General features: G+C 39.0%; 2 protein-coding genes across 13 annotated transcripts in view; both read right to left on the reverse strand.

Moving 5' to 3' along the window:
* BMPR1B (bone morphogenetic protein receptor type 1B) overlaps positions 1 to 21,371 on the reverse strand; it is a 473,407-nt gene that overhangs the window by 180,407 nt on the left and 271,629 nt on the right. For 10 of the 12 annotated variants that reach the window (XM_056567256.1, XM_056567261.1, XM_056567325.1 and 7 more), the window contains one exon: positions 1,851 to 1,885. The exons of the other annotated variants lie outside the window; for them this stretch is intronic. The gene's annotated coding sequence lies outside the window, so the exon portion shown is untranslated. The remainder of the gene's footprint in view (positions 1 to 1,850; positions 1,886 to 21,371) is intronic. 12 annotated transcript variants of the gene reach the window in all.
* LOC130355982 (piggyBac transposable element-derived protein 4-like) lies at positions 11,080 to 12,798 on the reverse strand. Its single transcript, XM_056556975.1, has one exon. The coding sequence runs from the start codon at positions 12,796 to 12,798 to the stop codon at positions 11,080 to 11,082; it is 1,719 nt and encodes a 572-aa protein (XP_056412950.1).

Consider the following 21,371-nt stretch of genomic DNA (forward strand, 5'->3'; position numbering starts at 1 on the left):
AGCACATTATTGCATGTCCATGTCTTAAGAATACAATTTTTAAGACAAAGCCTCCTAATTTGAAATCTTAACATACTATATGGCATAAAAAGCCATACATTGTCATCTGTGAGATGGGACAAGATGGCACGTATGTTGGAGGTGCACAATTCTATCTATCTATCTATCTATCTAGCTAGCTATCTACAGTCATAGCCGTAAATTTTGGCACCCCTCAAATTTTTCAAGAAAATTAAGTATTTCTCGCAGAAAAGGACTGCAGTAACACTTGTTTTGCTATACACTTGTTTATTCCCTATGTTTGTATTGGAACTAAACCAAAAAAAGGGAGGAAAAAAAGCAAATCAGACATAATGTCACACCAAACTCCAAAATGGGCTGGACAAAATTATTTGCACCCATAACATAATATTTGGTTGCACACCCTTTTCCTATAACCATCAATAAGCTTTTTACACCTCTCAGCTGGAATGTTGGACCACTCTTCCTTTGCAAACTGCTCGAGGTCTCTCTTATTGAAAGGGTGCCTTTCCCAACAGGAATTTTAAGATCTCTCCACAGGTGTTCAATGGGATTTAGATCTGGACTCATTGTCGGCCACTTCAGAACTCTCCAGCGCTTTGTTGTCATCCATTTCTGGGTGCTTTTTGATGTATGTTTGGGGACATTGTCATTGGCCCAAGATCTCTGACGCAAACCCAGCTTTCTGACAATGGGCTGTACAGTGCGACCCAAAATCCATTGGTAATCCTCAGATTTCATGATGCCTTGCACACATTCAAGGCACCCAGTGCCAGAAGCAGCAAAACAACCCCAAAACATCATTGAACCTCCACCATATTCCACTGTAGGTACTGTGTTATTTTCTTTGTAGGCCTCATTCTGTTTTCGGTAAACAGTAGAATGATTTGCTTTACCAAAAATCTCTATTTTGGTCTCATCTGTCCACATGACTTTTTCCCAAAAGGATTTTGGCTTACTCAAGTTCATTTTGGCAAAAAGATAGTCTTGCTTTTTTATGTCTCTGTGTCAGCAGTGGGGTCCTCCTGGGCCTCCTGCCATAGCATTTCATTTCATTTAAATATTGACAGATAGTTCACGCTGACACTGATGTCACCCGAACCTGCAGGACAGTTTGAATATCTTTGGAGCTTGTTTGGGGCTGCTTATCCACCATCCCGACTATCAATTTTTCTCTTTCGTCCACGCCCAGGGAGATTAGCTACAGTGCCATAAATTGCAAATTTCTTGATAATGTTGCACACTGTGGACAAAGGCAAATCTAGATCTCTGGAGATGGACTAGTAACGCTGAGATTATTGATATTTTTTTTCACAATTTTGGTTCTCAAGTCCTCAGACAGTTCTCTTGTCCTGTTTCTGTTGTCCATGCTTAGTGTGGCACACACAGACACACAATGCAAAGACTAAGGGAACATCTCTCCTTTTATCTGCTTTCAGGTGTGATTTTTATATTGACCACACCTGTTACTTGCACCAGGTGAGTTTAAAGGAGAATCACCTGCTTGAAACAATCTTTTTTTTCCCACAATTTTGAAAGGGTGGCAATAATTTTGTCCAGACCATTTTTGGAGTTTGGTGTGACATTATGTTAAATTTGCATTTTTTCCTCCCTTTTTTGGTTTAGTTCCAATACACACAAAGGGAATAAACATGTGTATAGCAAAACATGTATTGCTGCAAACAGAGCACTAAAGTGGTATTAGGCAAAGCATGTAACAGAGTATCAAAATCTCCTGGAATTGATGGCGTACAGTCCCTTCCCCAGAAACCAGGGAGTGACAGAAAAGCTGAATACAGTGCAAATTCAATTGACATTAAATCCCTTACCCTTTGTTGACTCTGTCCCAGTCTATTTGTCAAAGCTGAGAAAACAGCATGAAAAAGAAAGTGTTAGTCTATTGTGTCCACTCTAGTGTCACTGTGAACAGGAATATTTCAAGGTTTATTTATATGAATAAATGCATAAAAATTTTAAATTCCACAAAAAAGTTTAAACAAAAAGCCAAATATTTATAATAATTATTTGACTTAAATGGGCACTGTCAGAAAAAAAAAATTATATATATGTTGTACATCTTGGCAAAACATTAGCCTTTCTAATATACTTCATAAGAACATTTAATTCTGTTTTTATAGAAATCATGGCTTATAAAATCATGGCTTTGTTCAAGCTGAGGCACAGGCATTCAGTATGTGAGGGTGGTAGGGCAGGGGAGAGCACAGAGGAGTACTATCAGACAGAAGAGAGCACAGAGGAATACTATCAGACAGGAGAGAGCACAGAGGAGTATTATCAGACAGGAGAGAGCAGAGAGGAGTGCTATCAGACAGGAGAGAGCACACAAGAGTACTATCAGACAGGAGAGAGCACAGCGGAATGCTATCAGACAGGAGAGAGCACAGAGGAGTACTATCAGACAGGAGAGAGCACAGAGCAGTCCTATCAGACAGGAGAGATCACAGAGGAGTACTATCAGACAGGAGAGAGCACAGAGGAGTGCTATCAGATGGGAGAGAGCACAGAGGAGTACTATCAGACAGGAGAGAGCACAGAGGAGTGCTATCAGACAGGAGAAAGCACAGAGGAGTACTATCAGACAGGAGAGAGCACAGAGGAGTACTATCAGACAGTAGAAAGCACAGAGGAGTACTATCAGACAGGAGGGAGCACAGAGGAGTACTATCAGACAGGAGAGCACAGAGGAGTGCTATCAGACAGGAGAGAGCACAGAGGAGTACTATCAGACAGGAGAGAGCACAGAGGATTGCTAGCCCACCCTCACATACTGGACTTAGTCCATGCCTGTGCTTCAGCTTGGACAAAGTCATGATTTTTTGAGCGATGATTTCTATAAAAAAGGAAATAACATTTTCTCATGAAGTATATTAGAAAGGTTATTGTTTTGCCAAGATGTACAACATATAAAAAGTTTTGAAATCTAACAGTGCCAAATTAAATAATGTTCATTTCTGATGACAAGTTTACTTATTCTATGAATTCACATGCAAGCTGAGAAACATACTATACTGTATTGTACTAACTGTAATGTCCAAGAATACTATCAAACTATGAAAATACAACATAAATGTAAAATGGTAAAAATCTCCCAAAAATTAAAACACAACATTTTCACAGGATTACATGCAATATATCTTGAGCCTGAGAATTCCTGCCAGCCACATGTTATATATAGTATATGTTAACAGTCATTTTGCCAAATTAGCTCAATGGCTGCCAAACATTCCCAGTTCTTAATCCTGAGATTTCAACAGCTGTAGTAAGGTTAGTGGAAATCAATGATTTTTACACTTGTCCATTCACAACTGAAATAGAATGGCCAAACTTTCCAAGTTTTACAAACTACAGTATTTATGGTACATTATATTGTAATAGAAAGTGCCACAGCTACTTTGATCCATTTTTCTTGCACTGTACTTTCAACTGCTAAGTATTACTGCACTAAAATGAAAAGAGTATTTATATGCTATAAGAATCATACACTGCTCAAAAAAATAAAGGGACCACTAAGATAACACATCCTAGATCTAAATGAATGAACTAATTTTATGAAATACTTTTGTCTTTACATAGTTGAATGTGCTGACAACAAAATCACGCAAAAATTATCAATGGAAATCAAATTTATCAACCCATGGAGGTCTGGATATGGAGTCACACTCAAAATCCAAGTGGAAAACCACACTACAGGCTGATACAACTTTGATGTAATGTCATTAAAACAAGTCAGAATGAGGCTCAGTAGTGTGTGGCCTCCGTGTGTCCGTACAGCACCCTACAATGCCTGGGCATGCTCCTGATGAGGTGATGGTCTGTGGACAGTCTGTGGTGCAACGTCGCGTTGGTGGATGGAGCGAGACATGATGTCCCAGATGTGCTCAATCGGATTCAGGTCTGGGGAACGGGCGGGCCAGTCCATAGCATTAATGCCTTCCTCTTGCCTTCCTCCAGCCACATGAAGTTTAGCATTGGCCAGGGCCAACCACACCAAAATATGGTCTCAAGGGGGTCTGAGGATCTCATCTCAGTACCAAATGGCAGTCAGGCTACATCTGGCAAGCATAAGGAGGGCTGTGCGGACCCCCAAAGAAATGCCACCCCACACCATTACTGACCCACCGCCAATCCGGTCACGTTGCAGGATGTTGCAGGCAGCAGAACATTCTCCACGGCATCTCCAGACTCTGTCACATCTGTCACATGTGCTTATTGTGAAGCTGCTTTCATCTGTGAAGAGCACAGGGCACCAGTGAAAAATTTGCCAGTCTTGTTCTCTGGCAAATGCCAAACGTCCTGCACGGTGTTGGGCTGTAAGCACAACCCCCACCTGTGGACGTCGGGCCCTAATACCACCCTCATGGAGTCTGTTTCTGACCGTTTCAGTGGACACATGCACATTTGTGGCCTGCTGCAGGTCATTTTGCAGGGCTCTGGCAGTGCTCCTCTTGCTTTTCCTTGCACAAAGGCGGAGGTAGCGGTCCTGCTGCTGGGTTCTTGCCCTCCTACAGCCTCCTCCACGTCTCCTGATGTACTGGCCTGTTTCCTGGTAGAGCCTCCATGCTCTGGACACTACGCTGACAGACACAGCAAATTTTTTTGCCACAGCTCACATTGATGTGCCATCCTGGATGAGCTGCACTACCTGAGACACTTGTGTGGGTTGTAGACTCCGTGAAAGAACCACCAGCATTAAAAAGTGACCAAAACATCAGCCAGGAAGCATAGGAACTGAGAAGTGGTCTGTGGTCACCACCTGCAGAACCACTTCTTTATTGGGGGTGTCTTTCTAATTGCATATAATGTCCACCTGTTGTCTGTTCCATTTGCACAACAGCATGTGAAATTGATTGTCAATCAGTGTTGCTTCCTGAGTGGATAGTGTGATTTCACAGACGTGTGATTGACTTGGAGTTACATTTGGGGAGATTTATCAAAACCTGTCCAGAGAAAAATTTGCTGAGTTGCCCATAGCAACCAATCAGATAGCTTCTTTCATTTTTTATAAAGCCTGTGAAAAATGAAATAAGTAATCCGATTGGTTGCTATGGGCAACTCAGCGTCTTTTCCTCTGGACAGGTTGTGATAAATCTCCCCCATTGTCTTGTTTAAGTGTTCCCTTAATTTTTTTGAGCAGTGTATATCTCTCATGGGGATCCATACACAAATTCCCAAACTGTATATTATGGTTTGAAAACAAAATTAAGGTATGAGAAGTTAGACTCAAGGCAACCACAAACATATGTAAAAGCAATTTTTTCCATGTCATAGGTGTCTAAACAAAGAACAACAGCTATGCAGGCAATTTGTTTTTCCCATGATTGTACACCCTAGTATATATATATATATATATATATATATATATTTATATATATATATTGTGACAGCGTGGCAAGTAAAGGGTGTATTTCCCAAGCTAACCCTGGAGAAACGAAATCCCCACCTGTGACCTAATTAATGAGGTAGAAGAAAGGGGAAGTGTGTTTTAAAGGAAGTCAAACTGAATAATCTGGGCTCTCCCCAGAAGACAGCAAGGTGCCTGTAAAGGGGGGGAAAGCAGGGGTCCTGCGAGGAGCACACAGCCCAGCCAGAGCTGTGAGTGACACCCACAAGAGTGATGTGGATGAGACAAACATCAAGACGTTGCAAACGCTGTGTGTGAACATTGAGTAGAAGGTTGCAGGAGGCATAAGTTTAACTGGCCGGGAAAAGCCCACCAGTGGATAGTCAGGGCATGCTGCATTGTGTAGTTAGTGATTAGACCATCTAGGGTTTTGTTTGTTCCTGTGTTATGTTTTTATTTATCCTGCAACCTATCTAATAAAGCTGGCTAGGGGCCGGACTTGCATAAAGTACTGTTGTTTGCCTGCTGATTGAAGTGGAAACGTGTCCTGTGGTGGTGTCAAAGACGATCCCAGAGCTATCCCCAGGGAGAAATCCTTATAATATATATATATATATATATATATATATATATATATATATATATAGTTTTTTTTTTTTTTTCAACTGAAGCTCGAAAACACAATTTTTGCCCCATACACCACACTATAGGTCCTTCAACCACAACCTTTTCATCTCAGCTCAACCTCACCTTACTCTACAAGCTTTGTATCCCTGGATGACTGAGTGAATCTGGCTTGCAAACCACATCCCACAAAGCCATGCCCCTTCACTATTTGGCACACATTATTTTCATCACAGCTCAGCCTCACCTGAGGACGGGATATGATATAAGGACAGGATATGAAAATGGGATATGAGGTCAGGATATGAGGAAGGGATATGAGGTTGGAATATGAGGAGGAGATACAAGATATGAGGACAGAATAAAAGGACAGGGTATGAGGAACTGTGCCTGACATTGCTAATTAAAGAGTTATCCAGAAATGGAAAACAGAGATACTTTCTTTCACAACACCTGTCATAAGGTTGTGTGTGGTATTACAACTTGGCTACATTTACGGTACTTTGAACTGAGTTTTTACACCACACACAACCAGAGGACAGGTGTGGTGCAGTTTTTTTTTTTATTATTGTTTTTTAAATCAGCTTTGTTTTTCAAATCCTGGATAACCTCTTTGATGCATCTCATTCCTATTCACATGAATAGGTGTTGCATGCAGTTCGAGCACAACAAATATACAGAACTTTGCCAGAGAGCACATCACCACAACTTATTCAATCGGGTAATTGGTGGTGGTAGCAGGAGTCAAACTACCGCCAAACTGATATTGATGACCTAAGCATAGGTCAACAATAGTAAAACCCTGGATAACCCATTTTAAATGATTCTACCTCTGATACAAAGTAAAACGGTGATAGACATATGAAACTGAGTTAGGACATGAAAAGGGATTGACGCCATATGATCTGGTTTTGAGTGAGTACTGCTTTTTATCCTGCTTGCATCAGTTGGCTACAATGAACAAGGTTGACAACCATTTATTTCAGATTCATTTGAATGTTTGACAAAGTTTTTTAGTGTATTTGGCATTATAATGAACTGTTACATTTTCCTATTTAATAAACAAGTAAAGAGTGATGGAACATTTGGAAACACTTAATCTGGATGCAGTAAATTCTAGAAATTGGCTTGGCACTGAGTTGTATATTATATTGGCTTAGGGTCAGTTTCTGAAAAGCATTCATTAGGAATCTGTAACTAGACCTAACCTTTTATTGAAGCCATCTATAAATTTTAAACTATTGAGTATAAATGTACCCATGGAAATACTAAATGACCTCCAAGGTGCAGATCACAATGAAGAACTCAAATCAAAAGCAACCAAATTTATGACTAAGCGTTGACCACATTGACTGATAAGTCCCATCTCAATAATGAATCTATTATTATTGGTTTGGGAAACATTTGAGACCCTCATGTTTCAATAGTGGTCTGCCTGCTAACCTATTTAAACCCATTTTAATATTTGAGTTAGCAAATCATTGGGGTTCCCAGGAATTCTATATTTTTTTCAATGTGTCACTTTTATTACATTGTTATTAGATCAATGATAAAACTGTTCCCACTAATGTATTTAATGATGTAACTTAAGAGGATTCTCATATGTTTCTTAACCCCTTCAGGACCAAGCTCATTTTGGCCTTAAGGACCAGAGCGTTTTTTGCAAATCTGACCACTGTCACTTTAAACATTAATAACTCTGGAATGCTTTTACTGATCATTCTGATTTCGAGATTGTTTTTTCGTGACATATTCTACTTTAACATAGTGGTAAAATTTTATGGTAACTTGCATCCTTTCTTGGTGAAAAATCCCCAAATTTGACGAAAAAATTGAAAATTTTGCATTTTTCTAACTTTGAAGCTCTCTGCTTGTAAGGAAAATGGATATTAAAAATACATTTTTTTTTTATTCACATATACAATATGTCTACTTTACGATTGCATCATAAAATTGACGAGTTTTTACTTTTGGAAGACACCAGAGGGCTTCAAAGTTCAGCAGCAATTTTCCAAATTTTCACAAAATTTTCAAACTCAATATTTTTCAGGGACCAGTTCAGGTTTGAAGTGGATTTGAATGGTCTTCATATTAGAAATACCCCACAAATGACCCCATTATAAAAACTGCACCCCCCAAAGTATTCAAAATGACATTCAGTAAGTGTTTTAACCCTTTAGGTGTTTCACAGGAATAGCAGCAAAGTGAAGGAGAAAATTCAAAATCTTCATTTTTTACACTCGCATGTTCTTGTAGACCCAATTTTTTAATGTTTGCAAGGGGTAAAAGGAGAAAATTTTTACTTGTGTTTGTAGCCCAATTTCTCTCGAGTAAGCACATACCTCATATGTCTATGTTAATTGTTCGGCGGGCGCAGTAGAGGGCTCAGAAGCGAAGGAGCGACAAGGGGATTTTGGAGAGTATGTTTTTCTGAAATGGTTTTTGGGGGGCATGTTGCATTTAGGAAGCCCCTATGGTGCCAGAACAGCTAAAACCGCCCACATGCCATACCATTTTGGAAACTAGACCCCTTGAGGAACGTAACAAGGAATTAAGTGAGCCTTAATACCCCACAGGGGTTTCACAACTTTTTGCAAATGTAAAAAAAAAAAAAAAAAATATCTAAAATGCTTGGTTTCCCAAAAATTTGACATTTTTACAAAGGGTTAAATCAGAAAATACCCCCCAAAATTTGAAGCCCAATTTCTCCCAATTCAGAAAACACCCCATATGGGGGTGAAAAGTGCTCTGCTGGCGCACTACAGGTCCCAGAAGAGAAGGAGTCACATTTGGCTTTTTTGAAGCAAATTTTGCTCTGGGGGCATGCCTCATTTAGGAAGCCCCTATGGTGCCAGGACAGAAAAAAAAACCACATGGCATACCATTTTGGAAACTAGACCCCTTGGGGAACGTAACAAGGGGTAAAGTGAACCTTAATACCCCACAGGGGTTTCACGACTTTTGCATATGTAAAAAAATATATATATTTTTTACCTAAAATGCTTGGTTTCTCAAAAATTTTACATTTTTGCAAAGGGTTAAAGCAGAAAATGCCCCCCAAAATTTTAAGCCCAATTTCTCCCGATTCAGAAAACACCCCATATGGGGGTGAAAAGTGCTCTGCTGGCGCACTACAGGTCTCAAAAGAGAAGGAGTCACATTTGGCTTTTTGGAAGCAAATTTTGCTCTGGGGGCATGCCGCATTTAGGAAGCCCCTATGGTGCCAGGACAGCAAAAAAAAACCACATGACATACCATTTTGGAAACTAGACCCCTTGGGGAACGTAACAAGGGGTAAAGTGAACCTTAATACCCCACAGGGGTTTCAAGACTTTTGCATATGTAAAAAAATATATATATTTTTTACCTAAAATGCTTGGTTTCTCAAAAATTTTACATTTTTACAAAGGGTTAAAGCAGAAAATACCCCCCAATATTTGAAGCCCAATTTCTCCTGATTCAGAAAACACCCCATATGGGGGTGAAAAGTGCTCTGCTGGCGCACTACATGTCTCAAAAGAGAAGGAGTCACATTTGGCTTTTTGGAAGCAAATTTTGCCCTGGGGGCATGCCGCATTTAGGAAGCCCCTATGGTGCCAGGACAGGAAAAAAAAACACATGACATACCATTTTGGAAACTAGACCCCTTGGGGAACGTAACAAGTGGTAAAGTGAACCTTAATACCCCACAGGGGTTTCACGACTTTTGCATATGTAAAAAAAATATATATTTTTTACCTAAAATGCTTGGTTTCTCAAAAATTTTACATTTTTACAAAGGGTTAAAGCAGAAAATACCCCCCAAAATTTGAAGCCCAATTTCTCCCGATTCAGAAAACACCCCATATGGGGGTGAAAAGTGCTCTGCTGGTGCACTACAGGTCTCAGAAGAGAAGGAGTCACATTTGGCTTTTTGGAAGCAAATTTTGCTCTGGGGGCATGCCGCATTTAGGAAGCCCCTATGGTGCCAGGACAGCAAAAAAAAAAACACATGGCATACCATTTTGGAAACTAGACCCCTTGGGGAATGTAACAAGGGGTAAAGTGAACCTTAATACCCCACAGGTGTTTCACGACTTTTGCATATGTAAAAAAATATATATATTTTTTACCTAAAATGCTTGGTTTCTCAAAAATTTGACATTTTTACAAAGGGTTAAAGCAGAAAATGCCCCCCAAAATTTGAAGCCCAATTTCTCCCGATTCAGAAAACACCCCATATGGGGGTGAAAAGTGCTCTGCTGACACACTACAGGTCTCAGAAGAGAAGGAGTCACATTTTGGCTTTTTGGAAGTGCTCTGGGGGCATGCCGCATTTAGGAAGACCCTATGGTGCCAGGACAGCAAAAAAAAAAACACATGGCATACCATTTCGGAAACTAGACCCCTTGGGGAATGTAACAAGGGGTCAAGTGAACCTTAATACCCCACAGGTGTTTCACGACTTTTGCATATGTAAAAAATAAAATAAAAAAATCACTAAAATGCTTGTTTTTCCCCAAATTTTTCATTTTTACAAGGGGTTATAGCTGAAAAATTACCCCAAAATTTGTAGCCCCATTTCCCTTGAGCAAGGAAATAACCCATAAAAGCACGTAAAATGCTTTGCTGGTGAACTACAGGTCTCAGAAGGGAAGGAGCAAAATTTGGAGAGAGAATTTTTTGGGGGCATGTCGGATTTAGGAAGCCCCTATGGAGCCAGAACCCCGGGAACCTGCTGAGGTATTCATCTAGGGGTATAATGGAAATTTTTTTAAGTTTTGTTTAGGGGTTTAGCAAGATAGTGAAAATAAAACTATACCTGCCAAGGTATTCATCTAGGGGTATAATGGAATTTTTTTTTTTGTTAAGGGTTTAGCAAAATGTTGAAAATATAAAACTATACCTGCCAAGGTATTCATCTAGGGGTATAATGGGAATTTTTAGTTTTATTAGGGGTTTGCCAATTAGATTTTTTTTAATAGTTTAGTGGAGAAAAAGGGGGAAATAAATGAATTGCTCACATGTCATTCCAAGGGTGCATTGGGTAGAGTTATCCAAAGTCATTCTAAAAATAATTAAAGGGGACAAAATTAGATATCATATGTTGTGTGATAGATTTTAAAACAGTCTTCAATGCACAGACCGGGTTTGTGGGGACATGTCTCACAGTGGTATATAGTGCATTTTCTAATGCCACGCTTGGAGCACACCCGACACCGCTTCTGTTGCCTACTCCCCGATTCTCTACGGGGAACTACCGCAGGAAAATGTTGCCCTGGAACTATTCTGTTCTCCGATCCTGTGGCTCTGCTTTCCTCCCCTTCCGGATCCCCAAACAGAAAGTCCTTAATAACATTTTTCTGGAATTGCAGGTATGTGCATGTATTTCCTGCACGTTTGTACACCACAAATGAATTGTACATGGTAATTTGGAAGAGGTGCAGTGCCAATTTTTTATACCAGGTCTTAGTTTTGCGTAGGGCAGTGTACGGCTGCAAGGCCTGATCTGACAGATCCACCCCTCCCATGAACTTATTATAGTCCTGGATACACACCGGTTTAGGGGCACTCTCTGTGGTACCACGGACTTGGACAGGGGTGGATCTGTCTGGGTGTAAGGTGGTTAGTACAAGAACATCACGCTTGTCCTGGTACTTCACAAGCATCATGTTGTCCTTGCACACAGCCTTGCTTTCCCCCTTCTTCAACTTTTGCCGTACAAAAATTTTAGGCAGATCCCTTTGATTTCGCCTGATGGTACCACAGGCCACAGTCCCCTTGGCAAACAGGCATTGTAGTAATGGGACGCTAGTGTAAAAATTATCAAGGTAGATGTTATACCCTTGATCTAGCAGGGGGTGAACTAGATCCCATACTATTTTTCCCGTTGTTTTTAGTACGGGGGGACACTCTGGGGGCTCTATTTTAGAGTCTTTCCCCTCATAGACTCTGAATTTGTGCGTATAGCCGGTTGTGCTCTCGCACAACTTATAAAGTTTTACCCCATACCTGGCCCGTTTGTTAGGCAGGTATTGCCTAAAGTGCAACCTTCCTTTGAAGTGCACAAGAGATTCGTCCACTGCAATCTCTTTTTCTGGGGTGTAAACTTCAGAAAATTTTTGATTTAAATAATTAACAAGGGGCCGAATTTTATATATGCGATCAAAATTTGGATCACTGGGAGGTGGACAATTTTCATTATTAGCATAATGTAGAAATTTGAGGAGGGCTTCAAACCGATTCCTTGGCATGACCGACCGGTACAGTGGAGTATGGTAAAGCATATCATTACTCCAATAGGAGCGAATTGTGGGCTTTTTAACTATGCCCATGTTAAACAAAAGGGCAAAAAATTTTTTGAGCTCTAGTGCATTGGTTGGCGTCCATTGATAAGGCCTAGCATGATATGCCTGTGGATTGGCCGCAATGAATTGCTCAGCATACCGGTTGGTCTCCTCCACTATCAAATTAATCAGCTCTTCTGAAAAGAAGAGCTGAAAAAAATCAGCTTCTTTCAACCCCACGGTGTCAACACGAATGCCTGCAGTGGCCACAAACTCAGGCAAATTGGGTATAAAGTTTGAAGCTGGAGCCCACTCAGAGATGGCACTAGGACCTGGCTCAATATTGGTACTAGGACTGGTACTAGGACCTGGCCTAGGGCGGTGGCGGGGAGGTTCCTCGTCAGAATCAGTGGAAGAGGAAGAAGAAGAGGGCAAATATAACAACTCTTCACCACTATCTGAACCAGAGGAAGATGCCAAGAAGGCATATGCCTCCTCAGTGCTGTACATGCGACGCCTTGACATATTGGATGACACTATAAGTGGCGAAGTGTCTCTGATGTACAACACTAGAACAATATTTTTTTTGTATTTTTATATTTTTATATATTTTTTTTACTTTTTTACTTTTTTTATAACAACGGAAAAACTGAAACAAAAAGCGCCACTAGAACTAAAAAAAAACAGCGGCGAACTGTCACTGCTGTCACTAATCAGTGACGCACCAGGAAAAAACGTAACAGGGTAGTATGGAGGTGTGCAAGGTGGTGATGGGATGAAAGGGTGACAGTCACTTCAGGGGCACTGACAGTATTTTATATTATTCTTCACTGTCACTGTTATGGTCAGTGACAGACTTCAATTTCTTCACAGCTGATGAATGAATGAATGAATGAATGAATGAACGAATGAATGAATGAATGAACGAATGAATGAATGAATGAACGAATGAATGAATCAGCAGCAGGATAAGGGGCACTGATGGGCACTGAAACTTTATTACTGTACTGTACTGTAGAATGTAACTATATTCAGTTACAGTTACAAGTTACAATCTTCACTGCAGCCTGTCAGATCACACAGGCTGCAGACTTCAGACAGGGAGGACAGCAATTGGAAGGGGCACTGCTGGGCACTACTGGAGACTGATGGGCACTGCTGGGCACTGATGGGCACTACTGGACACTGATGGGCACTGATGGGCACTAGACTGTCACTGTTATATTCAGTGACAGTCACTAGGATCTTCACTGCAGCCTGTCAGATCGCACAGGCTGCAGACTTAGGAGGCAGCAGATGGGCACAGATGGGCACTGGGGGGCACTGCTGGGCACTACTGGGGCACAGATTTATACAAGACTGTCACTGTTATATACAGTGACAGTCACTAGGATCTTCACTGCAGCCTGTCAGATCGGACAGGCTGCAGACTTCAGACGGCGGCAGCAGCAGCAGGGTAAGGGGCACTACAGGGGGGGTTCTTTTACTTCCACTTAAATTTTTAGCTTTTAGAAAAGCTTTTTAACACTCTTCTGTCTTCTGTCTTCTGTCCTAACACTAACACCGGCTCCGATCGCTGTTCAGAACGAACTGAAAGCTTCGGAGCCGGTGTTATTGTAACAAAGACACTGATACACTGTGATTGGTCCACAGGGACCAATCACAGGGCTCTAATCCCAGGACCAATTACAGATGGTCCTGGGATGTCAAGCAGAACTTGTCTCCCGCCGCTGGGCACGGGATTTCTGCCTGTTAACCCTTGCGCTGCTGTGCAGCGCCGGGTTAACTGCATGTCATTTATAAACGCCGGGATGCGCGAACGCACTGCACAACCCGGCGTTTATATATGACATTCTGCGCAAAGGGGTTAAGGGTGTGTTCACACGTTTAGGTTATTTAGATCATATATGGAGGAAGTCAAGACTTCTCCCTTTATCAAATTCATTTGTGGCTTTATATTCAAAAATTGCATTCAAAAACCATTTAAGCCTTATTTTAGTCCATTTTTAGTCAATTTTTGGTCAATAACCCACTCACTGGCCAAAACTAAGACCCAAAGGAAAGCTCAAATGAATGGGTGTCTACATTTTTCACATTTAGGTTTTTTATTTTATTTTTGAAGACACATCTAAGAATAGATTTAAAAAGTAGGAAAGTCTGAGTCTTTTCTTCATACATGACCATCATTTATGATCTGTCCCTGGTTTTTACTTCAAATACTGCATCAACAAATCTGAATGTGAGAATTCACCCTAATACAGAGAACATGCACCGGCTTATTAGGCACATACATGTCTGTATTTCAAGGCTACCACTAGATGAAGCAAAGTTAAAACAGGTTTACCAGGGTCACTGAGTTTAGTGATTTACAAATTTGTCTTCAGTTTGCTCCCCCTAGTGGCAGCTTTATGCTGCAGAAATATATGTAACTAATACATACCTTTGTTCTTGGTCATGCACAGAAAACACCTTACTTTTTATGTCCTGGTCGCAGCTGCTAAACAGTTGGTGAGGCGGGCATTTCTCTCGGGCTCCCTGAGGATTGACAGTTCTAGAGGTTTTCTGACTGGAGAGAGGCAGGGCAGGGGATCCTCCTATTACAGACAGCTTGGGGAAAGAGCCTTTCTCTCCGACTGTTTAGCAGCTGTGGCGGCACATTAAAGCACTGTTTTCTTGATCATGTACTTTACAAAGGTATGTGCCCTCTCCCCTTGATGGTGACAATTTAGGGCTGTCACTAGTTTTGCTACCACAAAACTGGTGACATATTTGCTTTAAAAGGCAGAGAAGAAAACCTGTGACCTGGAACTGTCCTAACCTGCCTATTATGTCTGGTTTCATTCTTAGTTTCTCACTCAGCTACCATTTACATCTTAGTGCCACTATCTTATCAAACTTTCCCGAATAGTACATTGGTACAACCATGGGCAGCTCCTGTTTCTGATCTGATGTAATTTCAAATGTGGAAACTGTAAATCTGTGTTTTGCATTTTCCTGTCTCATAACTACCTATGGAATAGAGCAATAACATGTAGATATACTTCTTACAACCAAGAGAATATTATAACATAGTAATAGAATTAAGAGCACCGAGTGGAGAAGAAAACCCTGACTACTATGAATATATGACACCAATCTGTTGTTGTAAACCCAAGAAGTGCAAATGGAGCTTGAGTAATGGACAGAGGCTTTCATCATGGAGGAATACAGTGGAGGTATTGTTTGTGCAGAATGTTACACTTGGCTAGTTTTTTCTTCAAATGTCTTGGTTCAGAATGCACCTAGCACACCCTTCTAGAATTTAAGAAATACACTGCCATACACTGAAAAAAACAGATTTTCTCATGCATATAATGAATAGAACTTCTCCGACTCATTAAATGCAGTCATCTGACACAAGAAAAGATTATTTTTCCTTTAGGTAGCTATATTCTCGGCGGTGTAGGATCAACTCAGGTCCAAAACCAAACACCAAGACTGAGAGTTACATAATAGCGATAGTGCCTTAGATATAAATTGTATTTCTTTTCCTTTAGGAGTTTCTAGATTGTAAAAGAGTATGTTCTTAAAATAATTTTGATTTACACTTTAATCCACAGAAGATAGGAACTTTTTGTGTCCAAAAGTTATATTAAAACATAAAATAAGGTTCTTAAGACATGTGAAATTCATGTTGACAATAGCCAGGACTCTCCCAGAGCAGTAGATTATCTATGAGATATACAGCTGAAAAGCGAGGCGTGAATCTAACGCAGTCTACAGGGTTTCTGTGTTATAATTGCAGAACTGTCCCTGACCGGTGAACTTTTGCTGGAACAAAGCTGTTGAAAGTTCATGCACCCCTATTATGCACTAATTTTAATTAAACAAAAAAGATTATACAGACGTTGCACAAGGATTATCAAAATAGAATGGCGCCACCTGCCCTCATAACCCCTTTAATTAGAACAAAATGTGAGGTGCCAATTATCACAAAGCAACTGAGAGGAAGAGACTGAGCAGCAACACAGCACACAGAGGGTCCAGGAATTTAGCCTCATGTGCCTACTGCACAGCTTTAAACAAACTGGAACCTTTCTAAGAATTCCAAATATAATAGTCAATGCAATGAAAATCTATGTGTGTTTCTGTAGAGAGGAATAAATAAAAACTGTGAAAAACAAAACATTGTCTGGTTTTGCCCATAAAAAATGGTCACAGCTCAGCTGTAATTTTACCAGAGCTCATTAAGATATGATATTCGAGCTGTCACTGGTTGTTACGGGAAAAAAAACAGATTGATAAATATGGGAGTAAATATCCGAACATACACACTATGTAGTGGGAGAGATATCAAACTATCTTGTAGAAAGATTTTCTTTCTTTCATATCAACCAATCACAACTCACAGGGAAACACACACAGGGGGGAGGGGGAGAATTATACCTGCGAAAAAGCAAGTTGACCAGTTGCTCATGGTAACCAATTAAATTGCTTCTTTTATTTTTAAGAGGCCTTAAAAAAATATATATGTATGTATATCATTTTTTTAATTTTTTATTTATTTTTTAAAAAGAAACAGAAGCTTCCCCCAAAACCTTTGGTCACACCCGAAACTCGTAAACATACTTTTATGTTTTATGGCACTGAGGCAAGAAGCCTCAGTGATACATACCTCCTATCCATCATTTTACCAGCTGCTTGTTTACAATATATATATATATATATATATATATATATATATTTTTTTTTTTTTTTTTTTGTCTGTATACATATGTGTTTTTTTCTGAGTGTGTATGCATATATGTACAATTGGGTTTTCTAGCAGTGTGTGGAAGTATTACATTGTCTCTCAAAACTGCTACTAGCAAGGGGCAAAAGGGAATAACTGTTATACTCTACTTATTTGCTACAATTCAGAAAACATAACAAAATAGATTAAGAATGAATATAATCTGTGCCACATTCCAACAAGGTTAGCTAGAAAAAAAAGCCACATGCACATACCTGTAGGGTGTGAAAAGGTCATGAAAACCCATCACCCAAATCAGGATTGAATTCATCTTATCAAACAAGTCTTTGAATGTATTGTGAATCAATTTACCAATGGGGGAATTGTCTGCATTTTCCAGCTCATTGACTCCCCCAGTAGTGATGTCAATAGTTTTAAACATTTAATTAGACGCTCTACATGTTTTATGCTCTACTAATTGTAGAAAATGGTGCCCAATAGTTTTTTTCACCAGAAAAAAAAAATCAAGCAGCTGTTAAATCTTTAATTGGGTGAACGGCTCCACACTGAGACATTGACTCCATGCCAAGCTAATTTTCCAATTGTAAACTAAATTTCCCTGATATATTAATGAAATTATTGCTGCATGTTGTGCTTAACCGATTGACCTCACCAAAACACAACAAAAAAAATAAACCCAAAAAGCAAAAACAAAGGAGCTCTGTGAAAGAAATATTACATGTATGTTTAAATGTACGGTGATAGATAGATAGGTAAGTAGATAGAGAGATGATCAATGGATAGATAGATAGGTAAGTAGATAGAGAGATGATCAATGGATAGATAGATAGGTAAGTAGATAGATAGATGATCAATGGATAGATAGATAGATAGATAGATAGATAGATAGGAGATGGATCGATAGATAGATAGATGGATAGAATTAAAGGTGGAGCTCCTGTGGAAAATGATACAGTGTTGGTACAAGCAGAAAAATAGAGATCAGGAACACAAAATCCTACTTGGATTAAAAAAAAAAAAAGCCCAGTACAGCACTCCAGTAAGGTGTAAAAAGGTAAAGAAAGTGTATTACATAATGAATGTGTACTGCTGCATTGGATATAGATAAAAAGGCGGATAGATATACAGATAGATAGATAAATGATAGATAGATATTAGATAGATAGATACATAGATAAATGATAGATAGATAGATAGATAGGAGATATATATACAGATAGATAGATAAATGATAGATAGATAGATAGATAGATAGATAGATATGAGATAGATAGATAAATAGATAAATGATAGATAGATATAGATAGATAGATAGCAAGATAGATAGACAGATGATAGATAGATAATAGATAGATAGATAGATAGATAGAGGATAGATAGATATGAGATAGATAGATAAATAGATAGATAGATGATAGATAGATATAAGGTAGATAGATAGATGATAGATAGATAGATAGATAGATATATATGAGATATAAATGAGATAGATAGATAGATATGAGATAGATAGATAGATAGATAGATAGATATCATAGATAGATAGATGGATAGATGATAGATAGATATAAGATAGATAGATAGATAGATAGATATGAGATAGATAGATAGATAGATATCATAGATAGATAAATAGATAGATAGATAGATGATATATGGAGATAGATAGATAGATAGATAGATATGAGATAGATAGATGGATAGATAGATATGAGATAGATAGATAGATGATAGATAGATAGATAGATATGAGATAGATAGATGATAGATAGATAGATAAGCAAAAGGGTAGAGCAGCACAACCTCCAAAGAGAGCGACGGGCGCAGGCGGTAAAGGTCCCAGGTCCAGGGTCCCATAGACATCCACTCCAAAAAACAAGAAGCCACAGCACTCCAGGGTACGAGGTGAATAAGATTTATTGACCCAACATCAGGAACAACGTTTCAACTGCCCAATTGCAGTCTTTCTCAAGCCCAAGCAGAAAGACTGCAATTGGGCAGTTGAAACGTTGTTCCTGATGTTGGGTCAATAAATCTTATTCACCTTGTACCCTGGAGTGCTGCGGCTTCTTGTTTCTTGGAGTAGATAGATAGATAGATAGATATGAGATAGATAGATAGATAGGAGATAGATAGATAGATATATAGATAGATGGATAGATAGACTAAAATGTAAAGGAAAATGTGAATTCACATACTGTACATTACGAACATTTGTAGATTTCCTAGATATTTACAGTAGATGAATCAATGAAAGGTCACGATGATGATTCAAAGATTTAAGCAGACATTGACCTTCTGATTCACACTATTCATTATAGCCAGGAAGGGTTTGCCACATTTGTAAGTGATTATAAGTAATTTCTGCAGCTAGTAGGTGACACATAAAGAACATTGTATGAGAAAAGAGACAAAGGACTATCCTAAATGTATACTTATATTGCAGCATAAAACCCACAGGGGGGAATTTACTATTTTGCTTCTACTATTACTCTAGACTATACGGACAACAATTATTATACACATTCATGCTTGGAGCTTCCACCCCAGAAAAAAAGCATGATTAGAGGGGTTATATCCTCTGGACAAATTTACTAATAAAAAAGCTGCATATTCAGTGTGTTTTTTCGTTCAAGCTCGAAAAAAAGAGATGAAATGCAAATCACTGTGCATTTTGCACCTGGACAGGGTATTTCAAGAGGTGGGGCACAATTTTGTAAATAAACATGCACCATAATAAATCCACCACAAATAACAATATATCTGCCCTGTGTGAACATACACTAAAGGTACTGCCTTTAAAAGGTACAGATCATGAGGTAATAAATGGTGACCTACATATGCAGTTTGAATGAAACACCTTATCAGACTGAATAGTGGTGCTTGAATGGGACTTCCCATAGATTGTAAGGTATCCCATAGATTGTTAGATATCCCCATAGATTGTTAGATATCCCATAGATTGTTAGATATCCCATAGATTGTTAGATATCCCATAGATTGTTAGATATCCCCATAGATTGTTAGATATCCCCATAGATTGTTAGATATCCCCATAGATTGTTAGATATCTCCATAGATTGTTAGATATCCCATAGATTGTTAGATATCCCATAGATTGTTAGATATCCCATAGATTGTTAGGTATCCCATAGATTGTTAGATATCCCATAGATTGTTAGATATCCCACAGATTGTTAGGTATCTCATAGATTGTTAGATATCCCCATAGATTGTTAGATATCCCCATAGATTGTTAGATATCCCATAGATTGTTAGATATCCCCATAGATTGTTAGGTATCCCATAGATTGTTAGGTATCCCATAGATTGTTAGGTATCCCATAGATTGTTAGGTATCCCATAGATTGTTAGATATCCCATAGATTGATAGATATCCCATAGATTGTTAGATATCCCATAGATTGTTAGGTATCCCATAGATTGTTAGATATCCCATAGATTGTTAGATATCCCATAGATTGTTAGGTATCCCATAGATTGTTAGATATCCCATAGATTGTTAGGTATCCCATAGATTGTTAGGTATAGTTGGGAGAAGTGCATGGATGTATGCTTCTCTCTCCACTCAATCTGACTTGTTGAAGGAGACATGCTCCATAGACTTATAATGGAACCCATCTCTTGCAATGAGTTAGATTGAGGTGACAGCCATGTAGTGACCCTGACCGATAAAAAGTGTGTCAGTGTGACATGTCAAAAGCTTTATGAAGTGACAGAAACACTTTAAAATGTCAAGCTATATATATGTTGGGTATAGATGGGCATCTTTTGGGCTTCCCACTGTCACTCTGTATGCATATGGCATGTGGTGTAATGTGTTGGCAAACAATGGATTATGAGCCTTGCTTGGGTCAAAGACCGATGTACTGAAGAATCAACAAAACTATCAGATGAAAGTGTGGGCACCAGACATTGTTTTTTTTACAAAAAATCAAAGATGCTTGCACACAGGTCATGGATACAAATATTTGCTACTTTTTTTGCAGTTTTTTTTCCATCACAGCCCCGTTTTTTAACCTTTGGGTACAGCTTATTTTTCAAATTTTCCAAGTTAGGCTTTAACCCCTTAAGGACTCAGCGTTTTTCCGTTTTTGCATTTTCATTTGTTCCTCATCATTTTCTAAAAATCGCTTAAAATTTTGCACATATGATGGCTTATTTTTTACATCACCAATTCTACTTTACATTAGTCTACATTGTTCTACATTAGTCATTTTACCAAAAAATCCATTGTGCGACAAAATTGAAGAAAAAATTTAATTTTGTAACTTTTGGGGGCTTCCGTTTCTACGCAGTGCATTTTTCGGTAAAAATGACACCTTATCCTTATTTTGTAGGTCCA

The sequence above is a fragment of the Hyla sarda genome, chromosome 1 (assembly GCF_029499605.1).
Source record: "Hyla sarda isolate aHylSar1 chromosome 1, aHylSar1.hap1, whole genome shotgun sequence".
NCBI lineage: Eukaryota > Metazoa > Chordata > Amphibia > Anura > Hylidae > Hyla > Hyla sarda.

Coding starts and splice junctions, on each gene's coding strand:
- LOC130355982 (XM_056556975.1), bottom strand. CDS start 12,798: ATGTCAAGGCGTCGCATGTACAGCACTGAGGAGGCATATGCCTTCTTG.